At 38.8% G+C, this 24,645-nt stretch overlaps 1 protein-coding gene across 1 annotated transcript; it reads left to right on the top strand.

Annotated features, from left to right (window-relative positions):
* Positions 1–15,996: 15,996 nt before the first annotated feature.
* LOC145999372 (uncharacterized) lies at positions 15,997–21,760 on the top strand. Its single transcript, XM_083136317.1, has 2 exons — positions 15,997–16,080; positions 21,024–21,760. Exon 2 carries the CDS (start codon positions 21,254–21,256, stop codon positions 21,662–21,664), a length of 411 nt encoding a protein of 136 aa, XP_082992443.1. The 5' UTR covers positions 15,997–16,080; positions 21,024–21,253; the 3' UTR covers positions 21,665–21,760.
* The last annotated feature ends 2,885 nt before the right edge of the window (positions 21,761–24,645 follow it).

Below are 24,645 nucleotides of genomic sequence, written 5' to 3'. Positions count from 1 at the left end.
TGTTTTGAATGATCAGCTTATCGCCGGCACTCACGTCGAAAACGGTGAGATCTTCGTCTTCGTGTATTTCATATATGTTGCGCGTTTCGTTCCAACGTGCCAGAGGAATGTTTCCTGCTTTCTGGACACCACGATTCGATATTAAGGTCATGGTGGGAACGCTAGCTTTTCTGCCGTGAGACCAGTACGAAAATTCGTTTATCTGAATCGTGCCATCGAGGAGAAACTTGTAGTACGGATGATAAGGATGCAACATGTACAGTTTGTTACCTTCGACGAACGTGGAGATTCTCTGTTGATTGGGTATGCTGTTGATTTCGATGGCTTGCAGAGAATGCAGTTTAGCGAATTTAGTGTCGATGCTAACGAGGTTGCTGTGAAGCTGACCCAGTGTGTTTTGTACGGGCACCAAATGCTCGACTATGGTATCCGTTACGGTAGAAAATGACGGTTTGATTTTCACTTCCACGTTCAACTGCTTGTAGCTTTCGTTGAGTTCTTGCAACTTGGCACCGAAAGAGGCCAGCGTCGATTCCTGCGTGGATTCCAGCACTCCGACTTGATCTCTGATGTTGACGACGATGTTCTGAAGGTTTTCGACTTGATTCAATTTCGAGCTCTTCTCGGTAAGATCGTTCACGATGCTTCGCATCTCTGTAAACTGCGTGTGAAGGTCGGCGACGCTCTGCGAAGTGGGCAGCGTCGACACCAGCGAACTAATTTCGTCTCGAATATGTTCCACGTTCGCCGTTTCCGTTTCCAGTCGTTTCAGCATACGTGATATGTTCCTTTTCAAAGCGTGTAATTCTTTGGAGGTGGGGAGATTGGCCACCCTACTCTCGAGTTCGCTCAACGAACTTTTGATGTCACTCGAATCTGATAGTGCCGTCACCGCCGTTTTCAATTTTTCCAAATCTTCGCTCGAAGGCACGCTCGTCCGTAACGATTCCAAGTCAGCCTGTATGTTGTCGAGTACGTGATGAAAATGAGCGAGATTCGTTTCGACGTTCAAATTTTCTAAATATTCGATCTTCTGCTGAACCGTGCTTAACGTGTCTTGAATGCTCGTCAACGCTCTTGCTTCAGCGTGAATATTTTTAATTTCTTCGTTGATCAATTCCAAGGACGCCTGAAGCGTAGCGATGGTGGTTTGAATGTGTTCGAAATCTCGATACGCCTCCAATTGAATTTTTATGTTCGCGACGCTTTTACCGATGACCTGCAGTTCGTCCGACGATGGTAGGTTCGTCATTGTATCTTCCAAAATCTGCAACTTGGATTTAATTTCTTCCAACGTGGCGGTGAATTCTTCTTGTAATTTGGAAACGACAACGTGCAAGCGTTCTACATCAATATCGTTCACCACGGTTTGAAGTTCGGAGAAATTCTTTTCGATTGCGGAAGTTCGTTCTTCGATTTCGAGTTTCAATTTTTCCAAATCTTCATTTTTCGATTGAAATTGCTGTAATTTGGCCAAATCATTTTGAAGCGAATCCACGCTCAACTGTATATTTTGAACGCTGTCGTAAGAAGGTACGTCGACATAATTTTTTATGAGTGTTTTTAGTTCGGAATCGATTTTCAGAATGGGGTCGAGACATTGCGTTTGGAGCGTGGCGATTTCCGACTCTAAACTTTTGTTTAAGGTTTCCTGCAAAGCAATCAAATCGGTCCTCAACTTCTTAACTCGAATGTCCAACATGAGAATCTCTTCTGCATGGTCTACACGCTTGGTGTTGCCGAAAATGTCGTTAGGCATTTTTGGTTAACGGTTATTTATAATAGGATAGACGATTCGTAATTCTACAAAAAGAGGAATGAGTTTGTCGTAATCTCCGAGGAGTTCCACGTACAGGTAATCTCCGGCAGACACATCGTACGTAATGTTAGAAAGCATCTTGTCGTGCTTGATTCGAAAAATGTTCTTGCCGGTAGAAATTTTGATTTCGCCTGCGTTTTCCGGATTCACGGTGATTTGAAGTTTCCCGTCGATCGGAATTTCGTAGAAATGTAAATTGTTATTAAAAACATAAAACATCTTGCTCACGTCCTCATCCAATTTCGTCCAAATGCTGTTGAGGTGAATAATCAACAGACCGTTGAGTTTAGTTAACGCGGAAGGTAGAAATTCATGATCTGTCGTCGTGCGGTGTACAGTCTCCATTGTTTGCTTTCGGAAACCAAAAAGATTCATGTTGGTTATTTAAGAAAAAAATTGAGATCGTATCTAATATAAATAACACCACAAAAAATGTGTGCAATTTAGTAACTTCATCTTTTTTTTCTTAGCACAAAAAATGGAGAAGAAGGAAGCGAAACGTGCATGCGACCAATGTGGGAAATATATATCCATTTCTAACTTGAGAAGACATCGGAAGGATATGCATGGCGAAGGATCAAGTAAGAGAGAGCTCGATGTTGACGATCAAGCGCCACGAAAGAAGCAGAAGAGTGCCGGCGAAAATATTCGAAATATTTTAACCGAGGAGACTTTCCGATCTGAAGAAACATCTGATCTAAACAACTTTTTTCGCTCGGTCAAAAACAAGTTAATTTCGTCTATCACCGAAGTTTTGTTGCAATGCTCGTTGAAAATCCACCTCATCGTTTCCGTCATTTACGAAAACATGAAAAAAGAGCGAGAAACTTTCCATCATTACACTGGTGTAAAGAGCCTCCACGCCGCCGATGTCGATGAGGTGGATGCCATTTGCAACCAGATGTTTGACGCTTTGTTGAACAAGCACGAGACTTTCGAACAACGTGGATCGGGTTGGACACTTTGCGGTTCGCCTCACACTTTAACTTTGAAGGTGGCACGATATAACCCGATGGGAGCATCCAGCTACATCGATTTGCCTCGGGAAATAGCCGCTAAGAAAGCCATCATCAACATTCAAAATGAAGATAACAGATGCTTTTTGTGGTGCATCATTGCCGATCATCACCCAGCCAATAATAACAAACATCGTTTATACCACTACAACAAGCCAGAATATCTCTCAGAATTTGAAAAACCTATGGCTGGTATTAATTACCCCGTAAATCTACGAGATATTAGTAAATTTGAGGCACAGTACAAGACAGATAAAAACGAAAGTATAGCAGTACACATCTTCGGATTAGACAAAAACAACGCCATCTACGTTCTCAGACATAGCAACATTAAAAGTAATCGCGTCATCAGATTACTTCTGATCAAAAATGATGATAATTATCATTACTGTCTAATTCAGAATCTTCCAAAATTAACAGGAAGTCAAATTACCACACATCAACATAAAATTCGAGTATGCGACAGATGTCTGAGTATATTCTACGGTCGAGGAAAAAAGAACGCTGATGAAGAACTCCGTGATCATCATGAAATGTGTAGTAAACATCCGGCTACGGCTATCAAAATGCCTTCTCATGACATGACATTTTCCAACTACAAGGCGTTACTCTGGCATCCCTTGGTGATATGCGCCGACTTTGAAAGTTTCCAACTTCCACTCGCCATCTGCGAACCGAATCCCAGCGTATCGAGCACCACCGAAATTCTACATCACGAAGCCTGCGCTTTTGGATTGATGGTCAACAACACAGGCAATGTTATTTTACATCGTGGCAATAATGCTCCACAAAAATTCGTTCAAACCTTGAAAGAGATGGCCATACAATTCGCTCCTCTACTAAGAGAAGACAAAGCAATGGAGCCTCTTACCCAGGAAGAGAAGAAAGCATACGACCTTGCCTCTCAGTGTGGTGTGTGCGAAAGTAACTTCACCCTCGAAAATGTCAAAGTTCGCCACCACAATCATCACACGGGAAAATATGTGGCCCCCCTGTGTAACAACTGTAATATACAAATCAAAAAACCGAATTTTATTCCTGTATTCATTCACAATTTGGAGGGCTACGACGCCAAAATCTTCATAAAGGAGATGGGATGCGACGCTCAACCCATTAGCGTCATACCTCGCACCAACGAGAAATTCATTTCATTCAGCAAGAAGGTGGACGTTGGAAATCGCAATCACGTAGAAATTCGCTTCTTGGACTCCTACAACTTTCTGTCTTCGAGTTTGGCGACACTCGCATCTCAACTCACCGACGATGATTTGGTCGCCACCAGGAAATGTTTCGGCGACCAACATTTAGCACTGTTGAGACGCAAGGGTGTTTACCCGTACGAATACATGACGGATGCTTCCAAATTCTCAGAAACATCGTTACCACCGAGAGAAGCATTCTACAGTCGCCTTAGCGACACCTGTTGCACCGAAGAGGACTACCATCATGCTCAGCTCGTGTGGTCTACATTCTCTTGTCAAACCATGGGTGACTATCACGATCTGTATCTGAAACTGGATGTTACGCTATTGAGCGACCGTTTTCATCTCCATCGCTCGAGAGGAATGGCAGCATATGGTTTGGACCCCGCTTTCAGCTACACCACACCGGGTTATTCTTGGCAGGCGATGTTAAAATCCACGAAGGTGGAGATAGAACTCATCAAAGACGTCAATCAACTTTTGTTTGTCGAAGAGGCAAAACGTGGTGGAATCGTCCAGTGTCCCCTTCGATACGTCAAGGCCAACAATCCATATGTCGCCGATTTCGATGCAAAGAAACCGACAAACTTCTTGGCATACTGGGACATGAACAACCTGTATGGTTATGCCATGTCCGAGCCTCTGCCCATCGGAGAATACGAATGGATGAGCGAGCAGGAACTTCAAGATTGTTTGGAATGGAGCGAAGATCATGAAAATGGATGTTTCCTGAAAGTAGATTTGGAATATCCTGCATCGCTTCATCGAAAACACCATGGATTTGCGATGGCACCTGTGATGGAATCGGCTCCGGAGAAGAAGCTGATGCTCACCTTCAAGAGCAAAGAGAATTATGTGGTGCATTATCGTCTCCTACAATTCTACCTCCGGCATGGATTGGTTTTGAAGCGCGTGCACTCGGGATTGAAGTTTAGACAGACCAGGTGGCTAGCACCCTATATCGACGGCAACACTCAACGTCGAGCATCAGCTTCTTCTTCCGCAGACAAAGACCTATACAAATTGATGAACAACAGCATCTACGGCAAGAGCATGGAAGATGCGAGGAAAAGAAGAAATATCAACTTGGTCTCCGACCCGAAGAAAATAAACAAGCGCGTCGCTCAGCCCACGTACAAAAACTTCACGATACTGAGCGACACGTTGGTATTGATCGAACGTGCTCTCCACCTCATAACATTCGACAAACCAATCGCCGCGGGAGTCGCGATCCTCGAGTTGTCGAAGCTGGCCATGTACAAGTTTCACTACGACATCATGAAACCACGCTATGGAGAGGCCATCGAGGTGGCGTACACCGACACGGACAGCTTCGTGTACAACATCCACACCGATGATCTATACGAAGATCTGAAAAACACGAGCCAGCATTTCGAATTCTCGAACTATCCAAAAGATCACGCTCTCTTCGACGACAGCCAGAAAATGACGATCGGGAAGATGAAGGATGAAGTCAACGGCCGCATCATCACAGAGTTTGCGGGTCTTCGAGCAAAAATGTATGCCATCAAAATTCAGGATGAGACCGAAATAAAAAAAGCAAAAGGGGTGGGGCGTTCGAGCACAAACAAACTAACCGTAGAAGATTACAAGTCGTGCTTGTTCGACAAAAAAATCAAACGCATGACCGAACATCGGATCACGAGCACCATCGACCAATTGCGTACATCCACAATCAACAAAATGGCGCTTGATCCCCACGACACCAAATTGAGGCTACTGGACTGCAACATCCACACCCGAGAATGGGGATACCATGACGAGGAAGAAATCTGCTCGCACCATTAGACTTCCGCATCAAAAAAGTACGTATTATTTCTTGCACCACTTTTTTTTAAAAAAAAACAATTATTCACACTAATTTTTGCATTCACACTTTTTTTTATATTTTTCTATTATTTTTTTTAAAAAAACCAATTATTCACACTAATTTTTGCATTCACACTTTTTTTTATATTTTTCTATCATATTATGCACACTATTTTGAGGATATTTTTTTATTTCTTTCAGATACTGCACCCCCTACGGAAACTTTTTTAGTTCTTACACATTCCATTCTTAACCAAAAAATTTTTCTTCTCTTCAATCATAAAACACACACATTACACACGGAGGTCCTCTGTAGGGAGTCATGGGGGGGTTAAAAAAAAAAAACCATGAAACTCTACAAAGGCATGGCTTTGTTAGCCGTGGCCATTAGAACTGTGTTGGGCACCACGCACCCCTGGCGGGATATTTTCTTTTTTTTGGGGGCCAGGGATTTCCTTAACAAAAAAATAAAATTTTGATTATCACACACACACATTGTAGAAGATCACACCTGAGAGTTTTAATAACAAAACATTGTGGCAGATTACGCTGAGAGTGCAAGGTCGTGGTAGATTACACTGAGGGACCTTACAGTAAGAGGAGACAGCCTTATAGGAAAATATCGTAAGTCATTTCAAATATAGGTCAAAAAGCGAGGTAGCATAAGAGCAAGATTTGCAGAAGGTAAAAAAATAGCTTAAAAAGTAATGCCAGAGCTTTTCTTCTGCCTAATTTTCTTTTATTGTAGGTTAGTTTAGTGCGTAAAACAGATTACGCCGAGAGCAAAAGCCTATTAGCAGGTTGTAGTAGATTACACTGGGGGGGGGCCTTACAGTAAGAGGAGACAGCCTTATAGGAAAATATCGTAAGTCATTTCAAATATAGGTCAAAAAGCGAGGTAGCATAAGAGCAAGATTTGCAGAAGGTAAAAAAATAGCTTAAAAAGTAATGCCAGAGCTTTTCTTCTGCCTAATTTTCTTTTATTGTAGGTTAGTTTAGTGCGTAAAACAGATTACGCCGAGAGCAAAAGCCTATTAGCAGGTTGTAGTAGATTACACTGGGGGGGGGGGGGCTTACAGTAAGAGGAGACAGCCTTATAGGAAAATATCGTAAGTCATTTCAAATGTAGGTCAAAAAACGAGTTAGCATAAAAAATAGCTTAAAAAATAATGCCAGAGCTTTTCTTCTGTCCATTTTTCTCTCATTGTAGGTTAGGTTATACCCAAAAACAAAAACCTTGGTGATTTTTCGAGTAAGGAGTTGGCAACACTGCTCATGCCTTACGAGAGAAATCTATTAAGGTGAGAAAGTAGGTCAAAAGACCGGTCTAGAATCGGCCATTCCACCTACTGTAAATACTATTTCTTCAACACAGTTTTCAATATAGCCTTAAGCAGCAGTAATACCGGGTGTCCCAGAAGTCTTTCCCTGATTACAAACTTTATTCATGTCCGCTATATGCAAGGTAGAGATGTGCAAGTGGTGCCAAAATGTTGGAAAACTAACGAAGTTTTTTTTGTTGCAGGTTTGAGTAACGTGGCTGTAGTGTAGCAGTGTCAGTGCCCAGAAAACCGGAAATGTTCACAAATCAGGTAAAAGCTCAGCGTGTCCTCTGGTATCACGAGACCCGGTCACCAATAACAGTGCAGAGGAACTTTCAAATGTACAGAATTCTTTCGTCTAGAATATCTGTCATCAATAAGTTGGTATTTAAAAAACGGAATTTATATTCATTCCCAAATCCTGTCAAGTGCAAGAAACATTGTATGGAAAGATGCCACCCTATGTCAAGAGCATTAATTCCGGATTCCTTGGCACTGACACTGCTACAAAACAGCCACATCCCAACATTTTGGCACCACTTTCACATCTCTACATTGCATATAGCGGATATGAATAAAGTTTGTAATCAGGGAAAGACTTCTGGGACACCCGGTATATCCTGAGAATTCTATTATTTATAGTCCGTATGCGAGAGGTTTAGATTGAAGTAAATTTAAGCTTTAAGTTGAAATTGAAGGGTTAGAAGTGAAAAGGTACATATGGGGCTAGTTGGACAGAAGTAAGGGGTTGGTTGTGACGGCTGTCAAATTACAGATATTTATGTGAAAAGAGGATAAGTACTGAAAATGAGCAAAGTTCAGTTAATGATTGTTTTTGACTTGTTTGTGCGGAACCATTTTCCAATTCTAAATCTCGAGAGAAGTGGATCCACACTGCCTTTAGTGTAAACAGTGGGTACGTGATGTATGTTCTGAGGGAAAACCTGTTCATATCCGTCAAAATTGTGACTCGGATGATGATACATAAAGCATCCTCAATTTCACAATTCATTATATCATTGTATTATTATGATAACGATTATTACATTTTTATATTAGACTAGACCTTCACCATAATTTTCCTGACACGGTGTTAGAGATATCACTTGATCAATAATTACAATATCAGATGGGCGGACAACTTTTTCATCTAACGGTGTAATTAATGATGCATCTAACCATTGAAATTATTTTTACTGGAGTGATGATGCACAATTTGTCATACTATGGAATCCAGAAGTGCTAGATACTTTCACAACTTGCCCCCGACATGTCTGAACCAGCCCCACACCGGGGCATGTTGTGACAAACACTTCTCCTTCTATTCGCAAATACTGTTCTTATGCTGTAACGTGAACAAATATAAAAAATTAGGGTAATAGCTAAATGTAAACACTTGTATTTTAGACGATAAAATTGTGAAAATATAGAAAATGTTAAGCAAAAGGAAAAAAAATCCACATTTTGTTACAACGAACCCCGCTCTCCTCTAACATTTCTTTATAACTTATAAAGCCCTTTTTTGAACGATATGTGTAATGCAAGAAAAAAATATAATGGAAAACAGTTGTGCAGGATCTTAATTTATCTGCTGGATCGAGTGGTATAGCCTCTCTATTTATATAATAATAAAAATACATTTGGAATAAAATTGGTTTACTTTAATTAGTTTATAATAGTTATTATTGTAAAATAATAATTATGTACAGGGCCGTATGAAGGTTTGTGGAGGCCCCTGCGCAATATGTTTTGTGGGGGCCCCCATTTTTTTATTATTTTTTACTAGGAGCTTTATTAGCTCAATATATTAACCCCCAATTTTCAGGAGTTGAAATGGTAGACCTGATTTTAGAATCAGTAGTCATTCACAATCGAACATATCGCAGATAGGTTTGCAGGGAGAATAGCGCAGTAAAGTAAAGTTACTGGACGAAAATTGTAGCGCTATATCAGCAGTAAAATTCTGCGTCTAAATGTCTACAGTATATTATGAAGAGTGAACAGTAAATACTAAGGGGTCCAGACGGAAACAGAGAACTGAGCAGTAGACTGTACTTACGTACATAATTTACTATAAATTATGTTATTTACAATTAAGAGTAAAAAGCACAAAAGCGCTGCTTAAAGTTAGATTTCCCGTAGTTCACTGATAGAGAACGCTATTATCTTCACAATTTCTTTCCCCTAGAAAAACTCACATTTCTAATACGATTTTATTAACGAAAGAAAGTTATGTACTTTGTAGGAGTATTTATTATCTTAATCGTATCTGAGAATTGATCGTTTGAATAAGTGTGCCTTATTTCCACGCCCCAGCCAAATCAATCCATGGTATAAAGTATACTGAGCTTCAGATATCTACAAACAGATCGACTGGGAGCTGTGCAACAATTGGATCCAGAAGAGTGTAGACATACGACAATATTGAAGGTTTTTTTATTTTTAAAATACAACTTCTTATGTAATTTTCCACAAGCATAGTCAGCTGGTTAAAAGATTTTTTGGTGGAGGCCCTTCACAGCTTCCTTTTGGTGGGGGCCCCGGGGCAATTGCCCCAGTTGCCCATAGGTTAATCCGGCCCTGATTACATATAATTATGGAAATGATATTTTTTTGTTTCTATTATTCAAGTTGAAATGACTGCCCCCACAAAAACGTCTGACGACGCCCCTGTCTGTTTTTATGTATGTGTGATATTTATTATTAATTTCATTGCGTGATCTAATTTTCGAATTCCCTTCACAGGCACCAAAGGTTTGGTGTAGTTCGTGGTTTAGCGTAACCGATTTTTGTTCTGAATGTGATTTATCGGAGGTGGCTGGCCTGGTCTGCTTGAGCAGCTATCGAGTTTCCAGCAGCGTGGGAACGTGTTAGACTCCTAAAGAAGTGTGCAGGGTGTGAAGCAGTCGTCCAGTAGCTGGAGAAACCTGTATTTGGTGAGTTACATGTTCCTTTTCTTTACTTTCTTTATTGGTGCATGCATGTAAATGAAAGCTAACAGAGCGCTAAACTGTTCAGAAACATTGGGTGGGCTGAACTGGAAGATCTGTCTTGTAATTTTATGCAAGAACATATTTTCGTTTTTAAAACTATTACAATAAATACTTAAATTTTTTGTATAAAGATAAATTTATTACCAAAAGAAAGCTTAAACATTAAATTTTTATTTGTGGGAAAGAGTATTGGACAAATGATGACCGTTCATGTTTTCACATTCAATTATTCTTGAACTAAAGTTTCAAACACCCGCCGAGGCATTGCAAGAGGAATAGCATTGATTTCATCTGTAATTCTTTGCTTCAATTCTCTCAACGTTTCTGTTCGATCTTGATGACTTTGGACGTCTCGGCGGTTTACTCATCATAGTGATTCCAGTTTTTCAAACTTTCTCACCCAATATTTAATTAAATGTGCTTGGGACGTCTCTCATTCCTGCCAGGTTATAATGATGCCGGTATAAACGACGCACAACATAAGAATCATTATTTTTATAAAACGCACGAACACAAAAAGCACGTTGCTGCCTCGTAAAGCGCTCCGTGGCAACTAAATAGCCTATTAACAATGTTGCCAAGCGTTTGCTATCTCTCATTTCTCCGTAATGTGCGAATTGCCCCAGAGGGCGGATTCAAAAACGAAAATATTTCTGAGACACCCTTTACGCTGAGGATTTGTTCTAAAACGAATTTTTTGTTCCTAGGCCAGAAAATGTAGGATTTTGTGTTTAAAAACCATTTCAGGCTATATCTGAGAGGAATAGCCTATATGAATTATGTAGTGACTTATTTTCGTCTAAACTGCCTGTTTTGCAGATAACTACTTTTGGAAATCGAAAACAAAAATCTCTCCATGTTTATCAACTTTAGTGTATATTTTGTATTTTTCTGTACTTGTTTGGTGTCTTATTGAGAGAGTTTAGTACAGTGGGATCCATAAGTATTGCTCAGCAAATTGTCCATGATTATTTTCGTTGGTCTTTATCTTCATCCTACGCATTTTTAATGACTGTATTTTTAAGTATACTTGTTCCGAGGTTGTAAGCAGATTGTTTGGTGTTTTGTGTCAGTTCTTGAAGCTCTCATTGCATAAAACAAAGGGAGTAAATGTGGTGATGGACAATTTGCTTGGTAATACTGATGGATCCCACTGTACTATCTATCCCCACCCTGGTTACAACACCTTATCTTGCTTTCTGTTCTCATAACGAAATGACCACGGATGGTGTAAATAATATAGGAACTTTATTTCTAATACAATGCATATTACTGGGTGGGCTCGAGCCCCAATGGCCAATGGAAGTTTGCGCCCCTGAGCATAAGTGATTCTTAACCCTAGCTTACCCCTCCCGTAAGGGGGAGGGGAGGGCTCACAAGCATACACTTTTTCACTAAAATTCAAGGAACAAGTGCAGTTATTTATTAATTATAGTTATTACAAGAATTACCATTGTTAATAAAAATAATATATTATTGCATGAGTGTCGCACACATACTTTATCGTTCACTAAAACTTACAAAAACCACATTAATTTTTCATCGGTGCTTTTTTTTGTTTATGTAGGTGCAGTTATATATTAGTCACAATAATAACAAAAATTACCATAACCAATTGCACGCACTGGTGTCTAGAATAACACCCACCTAAAGAGAGTGCCTGATAGGTCCACTAAGTGAATTTTGCCATTTACGTTTATGCTTTTATGGACAAAAGTAATACAGAAGTATTAGGAACACCTTAGTGAACAATGTAATTTATTTTCAATTTTTTATGAAAATGTTCACAGTTGAAAAATCGAAAAACTAGAGGTAGTCCCTCCCTCTTGGGTAAGCTAGGGTAATAAATTGAGCAGATATTTTTGAAAGAGAAAGAAACGAAAAATCATGCCTTTGATAATTGGAAGCAAGAATTTATTGGGCTGAAAAAGTATGGAAATTGTCGAACGTTACAATTGCTGTTATTAACTCCTGGCGAATGCATCCACGTTCCAGAAGTGAACTTTTCTGGATTTTGTTGGTTTGCCAATAGTTCTCGGTCTCTTCCAGCATGTTTTATCTTGTCTGCCCATACGCGCGTGCCAATTCTGCTGCTGTTACGTCACGAGTGTCACAAGATCAAAGAAACTGCTGCGAGACACACATTGGCCTCTTGGGAGTTTTGCAAGCAGTTTCACTTGCTGGGATCCAAGACGCACCAACATCTACATACTGATGCAAACCCTTTTGCTAACGCTCAGATCTTCATCCTATTGTTTCATTAGCTGTATCAAATAGCTGCTTACAATTTCATAAATTCAATGGAAACTCTGGAAACAGTGACGTCACTATTATAAATCTCTATATCGTTTCACGAATGACAAATACACGTATGCGCAAATTTCAACTTTTCATCTTGTTTCTGACTACTAGAGTTTGTTCATAGATTCTTATACTGACTTATATGACCTAATAAATATATATAAATATGTAAGTGCTTATTTTACCGATGACAACATTTATTCAAACTTAAAACATGTTTCTTTTTTCCGGACTTTAAATATTAAAATGCTTTAAACTCAAAAGTAAGATTTAGCAAATTCGTGTTCTTGACATGGTGCGACGATATATACAGCGTAATTTTATATTAACAATAATGCGAGCGTAATTATAACTATTATTTCAACAATATTTTTGGGGGATATAACAAAATTGAGTTTAGCAATAACAAATGCTTGTTAAGCAAAAATTAAACAGTAAATAACAAACAAATGAACAACGTCAGTTGCAATACACTAAACGCACGGCCATGAAATGAGGCGGGTGGCAGAAGTTCGCGCTGTTGCCACGTCGAAGCACAGCCCCGTGTATTCGGAAGTTTAAGAGAATGAAGGATCTCGTTGCAGAGTTGGTCTTTGTTATCCATCCGATACAAACTGAGATAATTTGATCGACGCTTGGTCTGATGTTTTAAGTTCACTTTGTGCACAGTAAGGCTAATCGGGACTGGACCTACAGTTCTTATAGTGGGATCCGAACCACTATGTACCTCCACCGGGTATCGAACCCGGGACCCCTAGATTACAAGGCAACGACGCTACCACTGATCCATCGGGTAGGCCCCAATTTCCTCGACGTGTCAGGGATGACAGATGTATTCGCTGGAAGAGGTCAGTCTGACGCTCGAACTAGGCAACGCAGCCCGGTTGACGTTGACACACAGTGCGCAGGAACCAGATACTTTTGTCCCGCCCTCGCTTTGCTTTTCGAAATTCTGCTCAGCCGTCTATTTTCATGGCCGTGCGTTTAGACTAAAAATGTGTAATCAGAATTTGAAGTGTTTGCCCCCGTTTCGAATAAACGAAATGTTCTGCAAACCAGAATGTATTGCATTTAACAAGTACTGTGAATTATAAAATGTTCAATATGACATACGCGGTATTGCCAGGCGGCCACGTGGCCGAAAGCGTTAAGTTGTCGTCTTTCGATCTCTCCACCGAAATCCCGGGTTCGAGTCCCCGCATAGATGAGCTTTGTAACTGTCCCGTCATCGATTCCGTCTATCATCCACATCGTCGCGATAGTAGCAGAAATGAGACGCAAAATAACTCGCACGAGACTTGGTGTCTGAGAGTATCGATGTACACCTTTTCTATTCTTGGTTCTTCTATGGACCTTATTAGTTTTCTCTTTCTCGCTTTTGTAACGTTGATTTATTCCTCACGTACCCTTTCTCTCTCTCTCTGTTTCTTTAAGTTTTCTTTTGTTTTTGTTTCTCTTAATTCCTTTCAATCTTCTCTTTTCTCTCATCCATTCCCTCTTTTCTCTCATCCATTCATTCTTTTCTCTCTTCCATTCCCTCTTTTCTCTCATCCATTCCTTCTTTTCTCTCATCCATTTCTTCTTTTCTCTCATCCATTCCATCTTTTCTCTCATCCATTCCCTCTTTTCTCTGATCCATTCCCTTTTCTCTCATCCATTCCCTCTTTTTCCTCATCCATTCCCTCTTTTCTCTCATCCATTCCCTCTTTTCTCTCTTCCATTCCCTCTTTTCTGTTTTTCTTTGTCTCTATCTTTCGTTCTTGTATTTTTCCTTCGCTTATCTGTTTTAGTTTTTAACGGTCGTTTTCACTCCTTTTCAATTTCTTTCGCTTTCTCTCTGTTCATATAACTTCTCCTCTTGTCGCTCAATCAAGGTTATCACAAGCTTTTTAAAGAAAAGCTTTTTTAAGGTTCCCTTGACCAGAGCTGCAGCTACGAGCAGCCTTCAAACTTGAGTGAGCGATCGCAGGGCTATCGAGGACACAGAACGTCAGCGAAAATGGCGCGACAATTTGTAAAGAGCTGCTGAATCCATATGTCTGGCCTGCATGGTTTACTTGGCACCTCCAAAATACTACACTCCCTAATTTCATTTCGTTTTACGCACGCGTTTTATCACTAGCGTCTATTTAGTGTAAAAATGCGCTTTAAAAATAAAACTGGAAGTGTTAACATATTAAGAGATTAACTAAGTGATTAAAAGTGCTCAATGCTCACGAGCATAGCACATCCAACAATCACGGTAGCCGTACAGTACAGTGGTATGTGCAAGTATTGTTCGACAAATTGTCCATGACTGCTCTCATTAATTTTTATCTTGCATCCTGCGTGTTTTTAAACAATCCGGATGCAGAGATTGTGAGCAGCTTGTTTGGCGCTTCATTTCAATTTTTGAAGCTTTCACTGTGTAAAAGAAATAAATATAACGATGGACAATTTGCTTGGCAATACTTATAAATTCCACTATACCAAGGAATTAAAAGGGTTATGACTCCCATATTTATTATCTTTTCCCTTTTAGAAATCTAATTTATGCCTCTCGACAGAAACTGCACTAATAGCATAACAATACCGTAAAAACACACACACATGGGAAATTCAATGAACATAGATTACGTCCTGATGTCTGATTTTTCAAATGAGAGTAATATATTATAATTCTAAGTCTTATACAATTACTTTATCATATTTGTGCTAATTTGAGTTCAATTGGGAAGCCGTAATTCGAAACATGTTCCCATGATTGCCATGATATGTAACTTTGTGAGGACATCTAAATTATAACATTTAGCACAGCGCACTACGCAGAGGTTCCGGGTTCGAATCCGGGATAAGCATCATGTTCTTTCTGCCTCTTCATCAATTTCACCATATCATCACTCATCATCATCTTCGCGATTAGCCAAAAGTAGCAGAAAAGCTAAGTAAAATCAATCAATCAGTCAAACTCAAGCATAAAGAATTTCACAACTTACATGAAATATACACACATCCCTCTTGCTTTACGAAGCGTTCTTGAACCTCACAGGTTGAGAGTTCTGGATAACCCCTAAATAACATTAGTGCCTGTTTTGTAACTTAAGGTACAGTCACGGACACTTCTGGGTTGTAATAAATACATTGACTTTCAATGGAATCATTACAAGCCAGCAGTGTCCGTGACTGTACCATATATAGAGAAAGAAGCAGTCTTGACGGCTCCGTTTTGTGTACTTATAAAGAACAGATCTCTCGTGACGCAGTGTGGGTGGTTGCATTCTAAAAGATGACGTGCTTCGTCTGTGTTACGCCACGAATTCTTCTTTCACCTGCAGCAGACTGTAAATTTAGAGTTAAATTTGTTGAGAATGCTCTTTAATTTTTGATGTTTCTGAAAGAAAGCTGTTCGCGCAAGCCGAGGCCCCTTTCCGTTTTGCATGACAAAGAGGACCACGTCAGCTGATTTCTTTTCTAGACCAATCGAATCCTTCGATTTGCACGCTGGTAAGCTCACTTCAGGTGTTGCGTGTCGACGGGCGCTAGTCTCCCTATGGCTTGAGACGAGTGCTGGATGTCGTGCGGTTGGAGGGTGGAGGATTATGGGTAAACTTGTATCAGGTGAGCGAACTTTGTGGCAATTTAAAATTATAACTTAGAACTAGTGAATGTAATATGGACTTGCATTTATGATCTGGTGCAACACTCGCAATACTGAACAAACCAAATTCTTGAGGTTTTGATTGCAATTATTTCCGTAACATAGAAACTTTAGAAATATACACGCATGAATGCCTAGAAATTAGCAAAATATGATCTAAGGCTTGATAAAATGTGGCGTAAAATTACAAAGCATGCCGTTTATCAAGAGTTTACAAAATAATTTTCCTTTGGAGTAAAGAGAGAAATCATCATACCTTTCATTTGCATAGAAAGGCTAATTGGGACTGGATTTAAGTGTAATTTGAACCACCGGATATCGAACCCGGAACTTTTGAAGCAGTTTGTGTAACTTCGAAAGACTTTAATCACGCTTATTGTACTTAAACATCACACGACAGTGGAAGTGTTTAAGCTTTAATTAGCAAACCAATTGAGTTCATATTAAATCCACTTTTTCAACACTTCAAAAGCAGTGTACAAAATCGCATACAAAATAACAATTTATTTTTCTTAACATGCGTAAACAAGTATATTACAAATTAATCTGAAATAGTTTTTTTAATTTTAAATTTCAATCAGTTAATGAGGATAGAAAATCTCCACTAAATAGACAAAAGAGTGCTTAATTATTATTTTTTCAAATATTCTTCATTGTTGCCAGAATTTTTTCAGAAACCTATAAGTAAAACGAGCACAATTTCTATCTTTTCACTCTGTAGGTTTCTGCTCCAATAGGAAGCTTTGTCAGGCTAAAATAAAGTATAAATTTTTGGCTTTAAGCCGAACTAGTAATCTGGGATAACTAACTAGATGTATTCTGTGCTGAACTAATAATAATAGAAAAATATGAATTATTTATAATTATATATCTACAGAAGGTGGCGTGTCTTTGTGAGGAGGATTTCATCGTAAGAGGAGATATATCTAGTTTTTATTTGCCTGTTACGTCAGTATTTTGTTATCCTTTCTATATTTGACGTCCTATTTCTAAAAATGTGCGGCCGGAATGTATGATCCCCGCAATCCCATTAGCTACGCCATTGTCTGCAGAATTTCATAATTAAGTAATTTAAGGACTGTAATATTGCACTCAATGTACACTGATAAGGGAAATGTATCTAGGTAGGTTTGTAGATAAATATACATTAAAATTAGTCAGATGTAGTAAACATTTTATAGTAGAGTGGGATGCATAAGTATTACGAATGTCCATCACTATGTTTATTTTGTGTGCTGTGCGTAATGACTAATGAGAGCTTGAAGAAATTAAGCAAAACACCAAACAAGCTACCTGCAACCTCTGCATCAGCATACAAAAAATTCAGTACTTAAAATCACGTATGAGACAATTGAAAAATGAATGATAATACAGTAGTCATGGACAATGTGCCGAGTAATACTTGTATATCCCACAACCAAATTATTCTGTAGCGCCGAAAATTTTAATCACAAGAAGTAAGAAAACAAGCTTAGAATTTCGAATGAAATTCACAAACCTTATTCTAACCTTTGAACATAAATATTCCTTCTGTCATACAACTATTTATTTCCTCGACTTGTCGATGTTACAAACGATAGAAGTGAAATGCACAATTTTATCTTCCACAATTACGTTTGTATCTGTTGCACGTATGTAGTATAGAAATATCGTGAGAATGCGTTGTATCAGAAAGGAACAAGCAGCCGGATTTAGGTGTAAACTAATGCAGAACAGCCTTTGGTAAAGGTAAAGGTAAAAGTAAAGTAAAGGTAAAGTGTTCCCCTGTGCATAGCACCACGCCATGAAGGCGTATAGGGGTGTGGGGGTAACGCCCCACACTTTCCTGATCCGGTCGTGAGTGGGGGTGATGTGATCAGCATCACGCCCCTGACCGCCTTTACCCCCCAGGGTTTCCCCCAGGTACCCATGTTATTCGACGCTGGGTAGGCGCCGGGGCCGCTTCCACCGTTAGAAAAGTTCCCGGATTTGAACCGGCCGGGGATCGAACCCGGGACCTTGAGCATGGTAGTCAGACGCGTTACCGACTGAGCCACCGCGGCCACAGCCTTTGGTACAGAAGATTAATGTATTCTTGCACTAAACAAACACAGAAGTATCAGTCAACTTTCACAGTACGTTACACACAAAAAATAATTCTTCACGTACAAAGTACGCGTCACGAAAAATTACACACTACAGTTTCTTCTCTCTCTCTCTCTCTCTCTCTCTACTACTGTTGCCAGGTACTACTTGAAATTCTTTACTGCTTTACATTTACGATATTACTAACACTAAGGTGTAGTATAACCTATCTGGTTACAAACATTATGTATAAATTAAACTTTTCACAAAATCATGAACGAAATAACGGTGAAACACGCACACAACACAACCATCCCATGTTCAGTTTCCTGTCATAATCTCTGTAAATAAAAATTGAAAATGTAAAAGCAATAGCTGTTTTAGAATAAAGCTATCGGACCTGAATCTGAACGAAATCCCATCTGTTCAGCTGTGGGAAGTTTTTCGACGAGTCTGTTGTTACACAACACGACGAACGCTTACTAAAGGGTCCACCATCTGTTCTTACGTAAATGGCTTGCTCTTACTTTAAATGTTACTTATTTTAGTGTGTGACCTAATTCATAGGAACAAAAAATAAGAACATTCTTAGAATCCCATACTGTGGAAGCGTAGGTGGAAACTTTTCTGTCAGTAACAGAAAGACAAAGTTGTAATCGTAGCTACTTTCTTTTTTGTTATCAACTTCACTTGTACAGAAGATAATCGTTGACAATGCCTCAGGATCTTCTCACCAAAAGCCCAAGATTAGAATTCGGGCTGATGTTAATTGCGATTATATCTCGATCAGTTTCATCCTCATCGCCGCGATTAGCCAAAAGTAGTAGAAAATAATAAGACTGGCTTGAACAGAACATACAATGTACACCTCGCAGGATGAATTGAACCCACCAGGACGTACAAGTAACAAACAATTTGAACACCAGCAGCAATTTTTTTCGTAATTCTCTTGAAATCTTGTTCGTTTGTTGAAATTTAACAAAACATTTCCTCAGTGTACCAACTTGAGGTAAACTTCCTTTTATTTTCTCCTCGTTTCCAAAGATCTACACTAAATTATTAGTACAGGTAATATAAGTTCTGTTCAAACCTTTTGCTCGAACACGTTCGATGTCCAGCTTATACAAAAATTTCATGCAATGTACAAAAAGTAGGGAGATCTATATGTAACATAGATATTATAAACTCATTCTTTAAATATTTATACGCTTAGTTTATGTGTCATTATTCAAACTTGTTTATATTGTAAAGACGATGCTATTGCAATGAATTGTTACGTATTTTAAATATGGAATCACAACTTATTTTAGGCCATTTTGTAGGTATACAGATTTGTGCAGACTGTCAGATGTGTTCTTTGTAGAATTTCCGGGTAATACCCACAAAGTAGATTTTCAGAATTTTAAACCTTGAAATATCTTCGGTATCATGTACAGCACACGTGATCATGAACAAAAAAATCAAGGCTTAGTTTCCCTAAACTAACTTCAAATAACATATAGGCTAGAACTTTCAAAAACTCTTGTTCTTTTTTGCATATAAAAGCTCGACACACAAGAAGAATATGTCACCTTGAAACATAAAGAATTTAGGTGACTTGCAGTACCGCTTGTAGATTTTTCCTTTCTTCAGTTGTCCAAACTAAGGGAGTTGAGGAAAACGATTTATAACCAAGAGGGAAACATTTCACACGAAATGGATGGATTTATGGAACGGAAGTAAAGCGTTTTGAAGGCCATAAAACTTCGATGTCACGTTATCCATGCACTGAACTCTCCCCCACACGAAACGTGGGGAGTTTTCTTTCAGTCAATACAACCGACAAAAGTTCATTGATCTGTTTAAGAAATGTAGGTGATATGACGTCACTGGAAGTTAATATCCTCACTCACAGGTTTTTCCCTGAAGAATCGACTTATTCGCCAGAGGACTCTGCTTGTCGTGACTTGGGATGCAAATAACATACTCGATTCGACCCGTCTTGAATGTCTACTATGCGATAACAATTTACAGATGATTTGCAGCGTAATGAATAATATCTTCCGGGTTAGAAAACACTGATGAAAAAATACGTATATGGTTACCACTTTTCTGTAATGAGTAGTTTATCTATTCAATCCCAATCTAACAAGTTAATTATGGCACGATGTATGACATCCTTGTTTTGAACAAATCCTGCACTACAAATTATATCTTGTAGTAGTGCGAGATTCGGATAAACAAGGTGCATTGAGACACATCTTCCTCCTTAGGAATCACATTCAAAAATATTTTCCATTTCTCTTTTGATGAAAGCTAGGAAATGTATTATAAACATTAGTTTTAATAATGTAATTTTATTACAATAATTTAAATGGAAAATCAAATATAACAACGAAAACATTATTGAAAATGTATTGTTAATTGACAACTTGAAAATGCAACTGTTAGTATTTATTTGTTTAATTATTTATTAGTGATTATTTGTTCCAAAACTCTTGAAAAAGACACTGGTGAAATTGTGTCGAAACGTTAAGTAATAAAAATGTAATAACTACAAAGAGAAAGCATAGTTTTAAAAGTGATACTAAGAATACCTGTATAACTGAACGGACAATTTCCCGGCATTTATTTTCATATACAGTTAAAGGTTAAAGGGTTAGGGGGATTGGGTAAAGTGAGGATATAGGCTGTTGTATTGTAAATGATGCGATATATATATATTGTGGTAGATATCTGAACAATAGTATTTCAATATACAGTTTTCTTAAAGTTAGTATTTAATCCTATTACATAAGAGTAGACTATCCTATATCTAATTGTCCATAACGTTTTGAGCAACTTCAACTTTTCATTTCAGGTATAATCTCGTACTCCGTCACCTACTGTGCGATGATGTGGAACCTTCTTAAATCCCCATGTATCTACACAGCAGATGAGAAGGGAGGATAAACACCATTCCTGTGAACCTTACTGGTGTTGGAATTCACACTAGCACATCCCTTATTTGTCCTTACATTATTCTGCATAGTTGAACGGATCCATTTCAAGAACATTTTATTAGTTGCTGAAACTTCACAGGACACTACAATGTTCAGGTCGTCTTTCTGGGAGCGATATGAAGACAGCGCGACTGATACTACAGAATCAACTGATGAGTCCGAGTCATCAGGCAGTTCAACGAACAGCGAAAGCAGCACGCCATCTAGCGGTAGATCAACTCGCAGTTCCTCTATGGAAGAAGAAGACGAAGAGTATGACGAAGAAATATCAAGCTCAGATCCATCAGTCAGCACACTGAGTATCACTTCCTCTAGCCGTAGCAACGACAGTACACAGAGCACATCAAGCAATGGAAGTACTCATAGTACTAGCAGTGCTCGGACTGCTAATAGTACTTCATCGTCGTCTAACGGTGAACCGACTCCGCCTCGCAAATATGTTGGTCAGTCGAGGCTCGTAAGACCCCACGGAGGGCTTCAGCATTGCTCGTTGGCGTGAGTGTGTGAAATGTATTTTTACATGTTTTCTTTGCTGATGTAATGTGTTGGTTCAAAACTCTTAGATTGTACTTTGTTTCTGTGATATAAATATTTGAGCATATTACTGGTCTTCTTTCAGAAGCAAATTACATTATACAACAAACCACAAGAGCGAATACACAGGCTTAGTATCATATCGGAAAAGTTTGTACTTGAACCGTTGATTGATTGGATTCGATTATTTTACTTCGCTTTTTCTGCCACTTTTGGCTAATCGCGACGATGAGGATGAGTGATATGATGAGATTGATGAACGAGCATTCACAAAGAACACCCATGCTCAGGCTAGGATTCGAGCCCGGGATCCCTGGCGTCGTATCGCGCTGTGCTAACCACTTCACAACAGAGGACGGCTATACTTGAACCATTGGTGCACTTGCTACCACAAGCCCGACATAAATGTAAAAACAGTACAGTTAAGGCAACACAGGGACATCATGAAATAAGATTCTCACTTTGATCTGATCATTATGAAAACTTTTCTAAAAATTTATCAAGCCTATCTTTGAAGCTTCCCTAGCTATGCAATGCAAGATCAAGTATGAGGCAATACTTTCCGGTCTGATACTAAATGACTGTGATGGATCTTATGGTTGCATCCAGAACGCTACAACTGTTGGAACAGTTTGAGTTCGAGGAATCGTGCTAGATTGTGAATGGCCATTCAAAGTTGTGTTGTCTTGCGTGCTGCATGCAAGTCAGAATTGGAAGTATTCTTGACTAATTAACTTGTCAACATAATTTGAGATCTGTATAACATACAAATGTTCTTCAGCTCAACCGTGTACCAATTGTTAAGTATTGTGGATGCAACCTATAAATTTCAAACTGTGAACTGGTCTGATTAAGGTGATATTTTTACAGGTGGGTTCAACAGTGTTAGGTCACACATGTTTCTGAACATTCTAATTTTAACACTTTCTTCATATGCGTTAATTTACGTTTAATTATGCTTAGAAAGGGGAAGGGGTCCTCGAGAACTATTGTTTCATTCAAATTTGTGAGGATCTTGAACAGAAAAATTCTCCAAAGCAAAAAAAGTCTGCCGGACAACACATCATCCCCCCACACTAGTACTCGAAACACTAAAGCTTCCATAGGAGATCATGTTAATTTCGGCGAGAATCCCGGCAGAAAAAAAATATCAAATAATGTTGTAGTGGAGTTTATATCTGGTTACAAATATCATATTGGCATAAATACGTCCAATTTCTTCCTCACCTGTATCAATGCCTCAGAAATTATTGATTTAACAGTCAGGTATTAGCCTGAATGTAGCTTTTCTATGCAAGTCGCGCAGTGGCAGCCCTATGGAGGTTTGATGGGGGTTATGTCCTCCATGACCTAAAAGTTCCATTAAAAATAGAGCATCGGATATGTGAAATTATGATAAAATATTGTACTGATATGCCAAAAAAAGGAGTGATGTACCTCATTTGCGAAAATATCCTTTCGTTTTTAGAACCTCACTTGCAAGTTGTTTCACATACTTAGGGGTCTCATTTTTAGTGCATATTTTAAAGGATTTTGCAGTGTTTGTTGCTAGACTTAGTGCATATATAATGCGTAATAAAGACACGTAAAATGGGCTTGCTTTGAACGTAAGTATTTCTTAGTGTGTGTATAAAACTACACATGTGCGATTGTACTTTTGATGTCGATGCACGATACCCGACCTACCACTTATATTGCTTGTAGACAGTCAGGCCTTGTATATAAGAAGGTGTAGGCTCTAGACAGTGATTGTAACAATAATGTAACTATGATTATTATTTGACTTGTTTTGGCATCTTCTGACTGACATAATAAACACATCTTCATGTTGAAGCGAACGCAATAAGGGGCTTTGTGTTTTATCAAAGATCAACTCTACGTCACTATATTGCTCGCAAGCAGCTTGTGATCTTGGTTTTAGAATCAATCAGTCTTCTTTTGAAGGTACGAATGCTTTGTTAAAAACATGATGGACATATTGTGGGAGTTCAATGTTTACTATGAAGAAGTCTCCTTGTCTCAGAGTTTGGCATATTGCACGTTTACGTTTCACAAATATAAAGCTTGAATAAGCAAGAGAAGTCCCTCAGTGATGCTAAAATGTTTTCAAAGCAAGAAACAATGGATTTACCAGACTTAACACAGTTCATAACTTTTCCTTTAAAGTTAAAGCTAAATATTTTTAGTCATTGGAGAAATTTGGTTGTTGTAAATTTCACACACCACCGTTGCTTGTAATCTCTCAGAACGTGGAGGATTAACGACTTTTTTTCGAGTAGAAGAGGTACATATTTTGATCTGTGACCTACTCTTCCCTGAGTTCATTAAATATTCATTGCTTGTGTTATATGTAGGTCTCCCAGAGGGAGTAGTAGCTAACGCAGCCGCCTTTCAATTCAAGGGGTCAAAGGTTCTCTTCTCTTGTGGGGATACTTTAGTGATTTATATACTTTGAACTCTAAGTGCACTACTGATAGCCTATTTTGCACATCAAGCGTATTTAATCAAACTTTGACACTTTTTGTTGCTTTTGGGAATTTTATTTTTGATTGATTTATTTTACTTCGCTCTTCTATCACTTTTGGCTAATCGCGACGGTGAGGATAAGTTGTGACATTGATGAAAGTTCACTCACAATAACACCCATGCTCAGGCCTGGAATCGAGCCCGGAACCCCTGATGTTGTAGCTCGCTGTGCTAACCACTACGCCACGGAGGTCGACCGGAATTTTCATTTTGAATTGATTTGATTACGACATAGGCCTTTCCTTCCACTTACATTTTTACACTATAAAGAAAATTTTATCTATTGAAACTAGTAATTATATAAAAAAACTAAAAGAAACTAATGAGCAGGAAATATACGTAAAGCTATTATAATCACGCACACCCACACTATATCAACTTTTAAAAATACATTGAAATATCAATGGACAGAATTATACA

This window comes from Lepisma saccharinum, chromosome 15 (assembly GCF_977018435.1).
Source record: "Lepisma saccharinum chromosome 15, izLepSacc3.1, whole genome shotgun sequence".
NCBI classification, from domain to species: domain Eukaryota; kingdom Metazoa; phylum Arthropoda; class Insecta; order Zygentoma; family Lepismatidae; genus Lepisma; species Lepisma saccharinum.
This window is presented reverse-complemented; position numbering and strand designations above follow the sequence as displayed.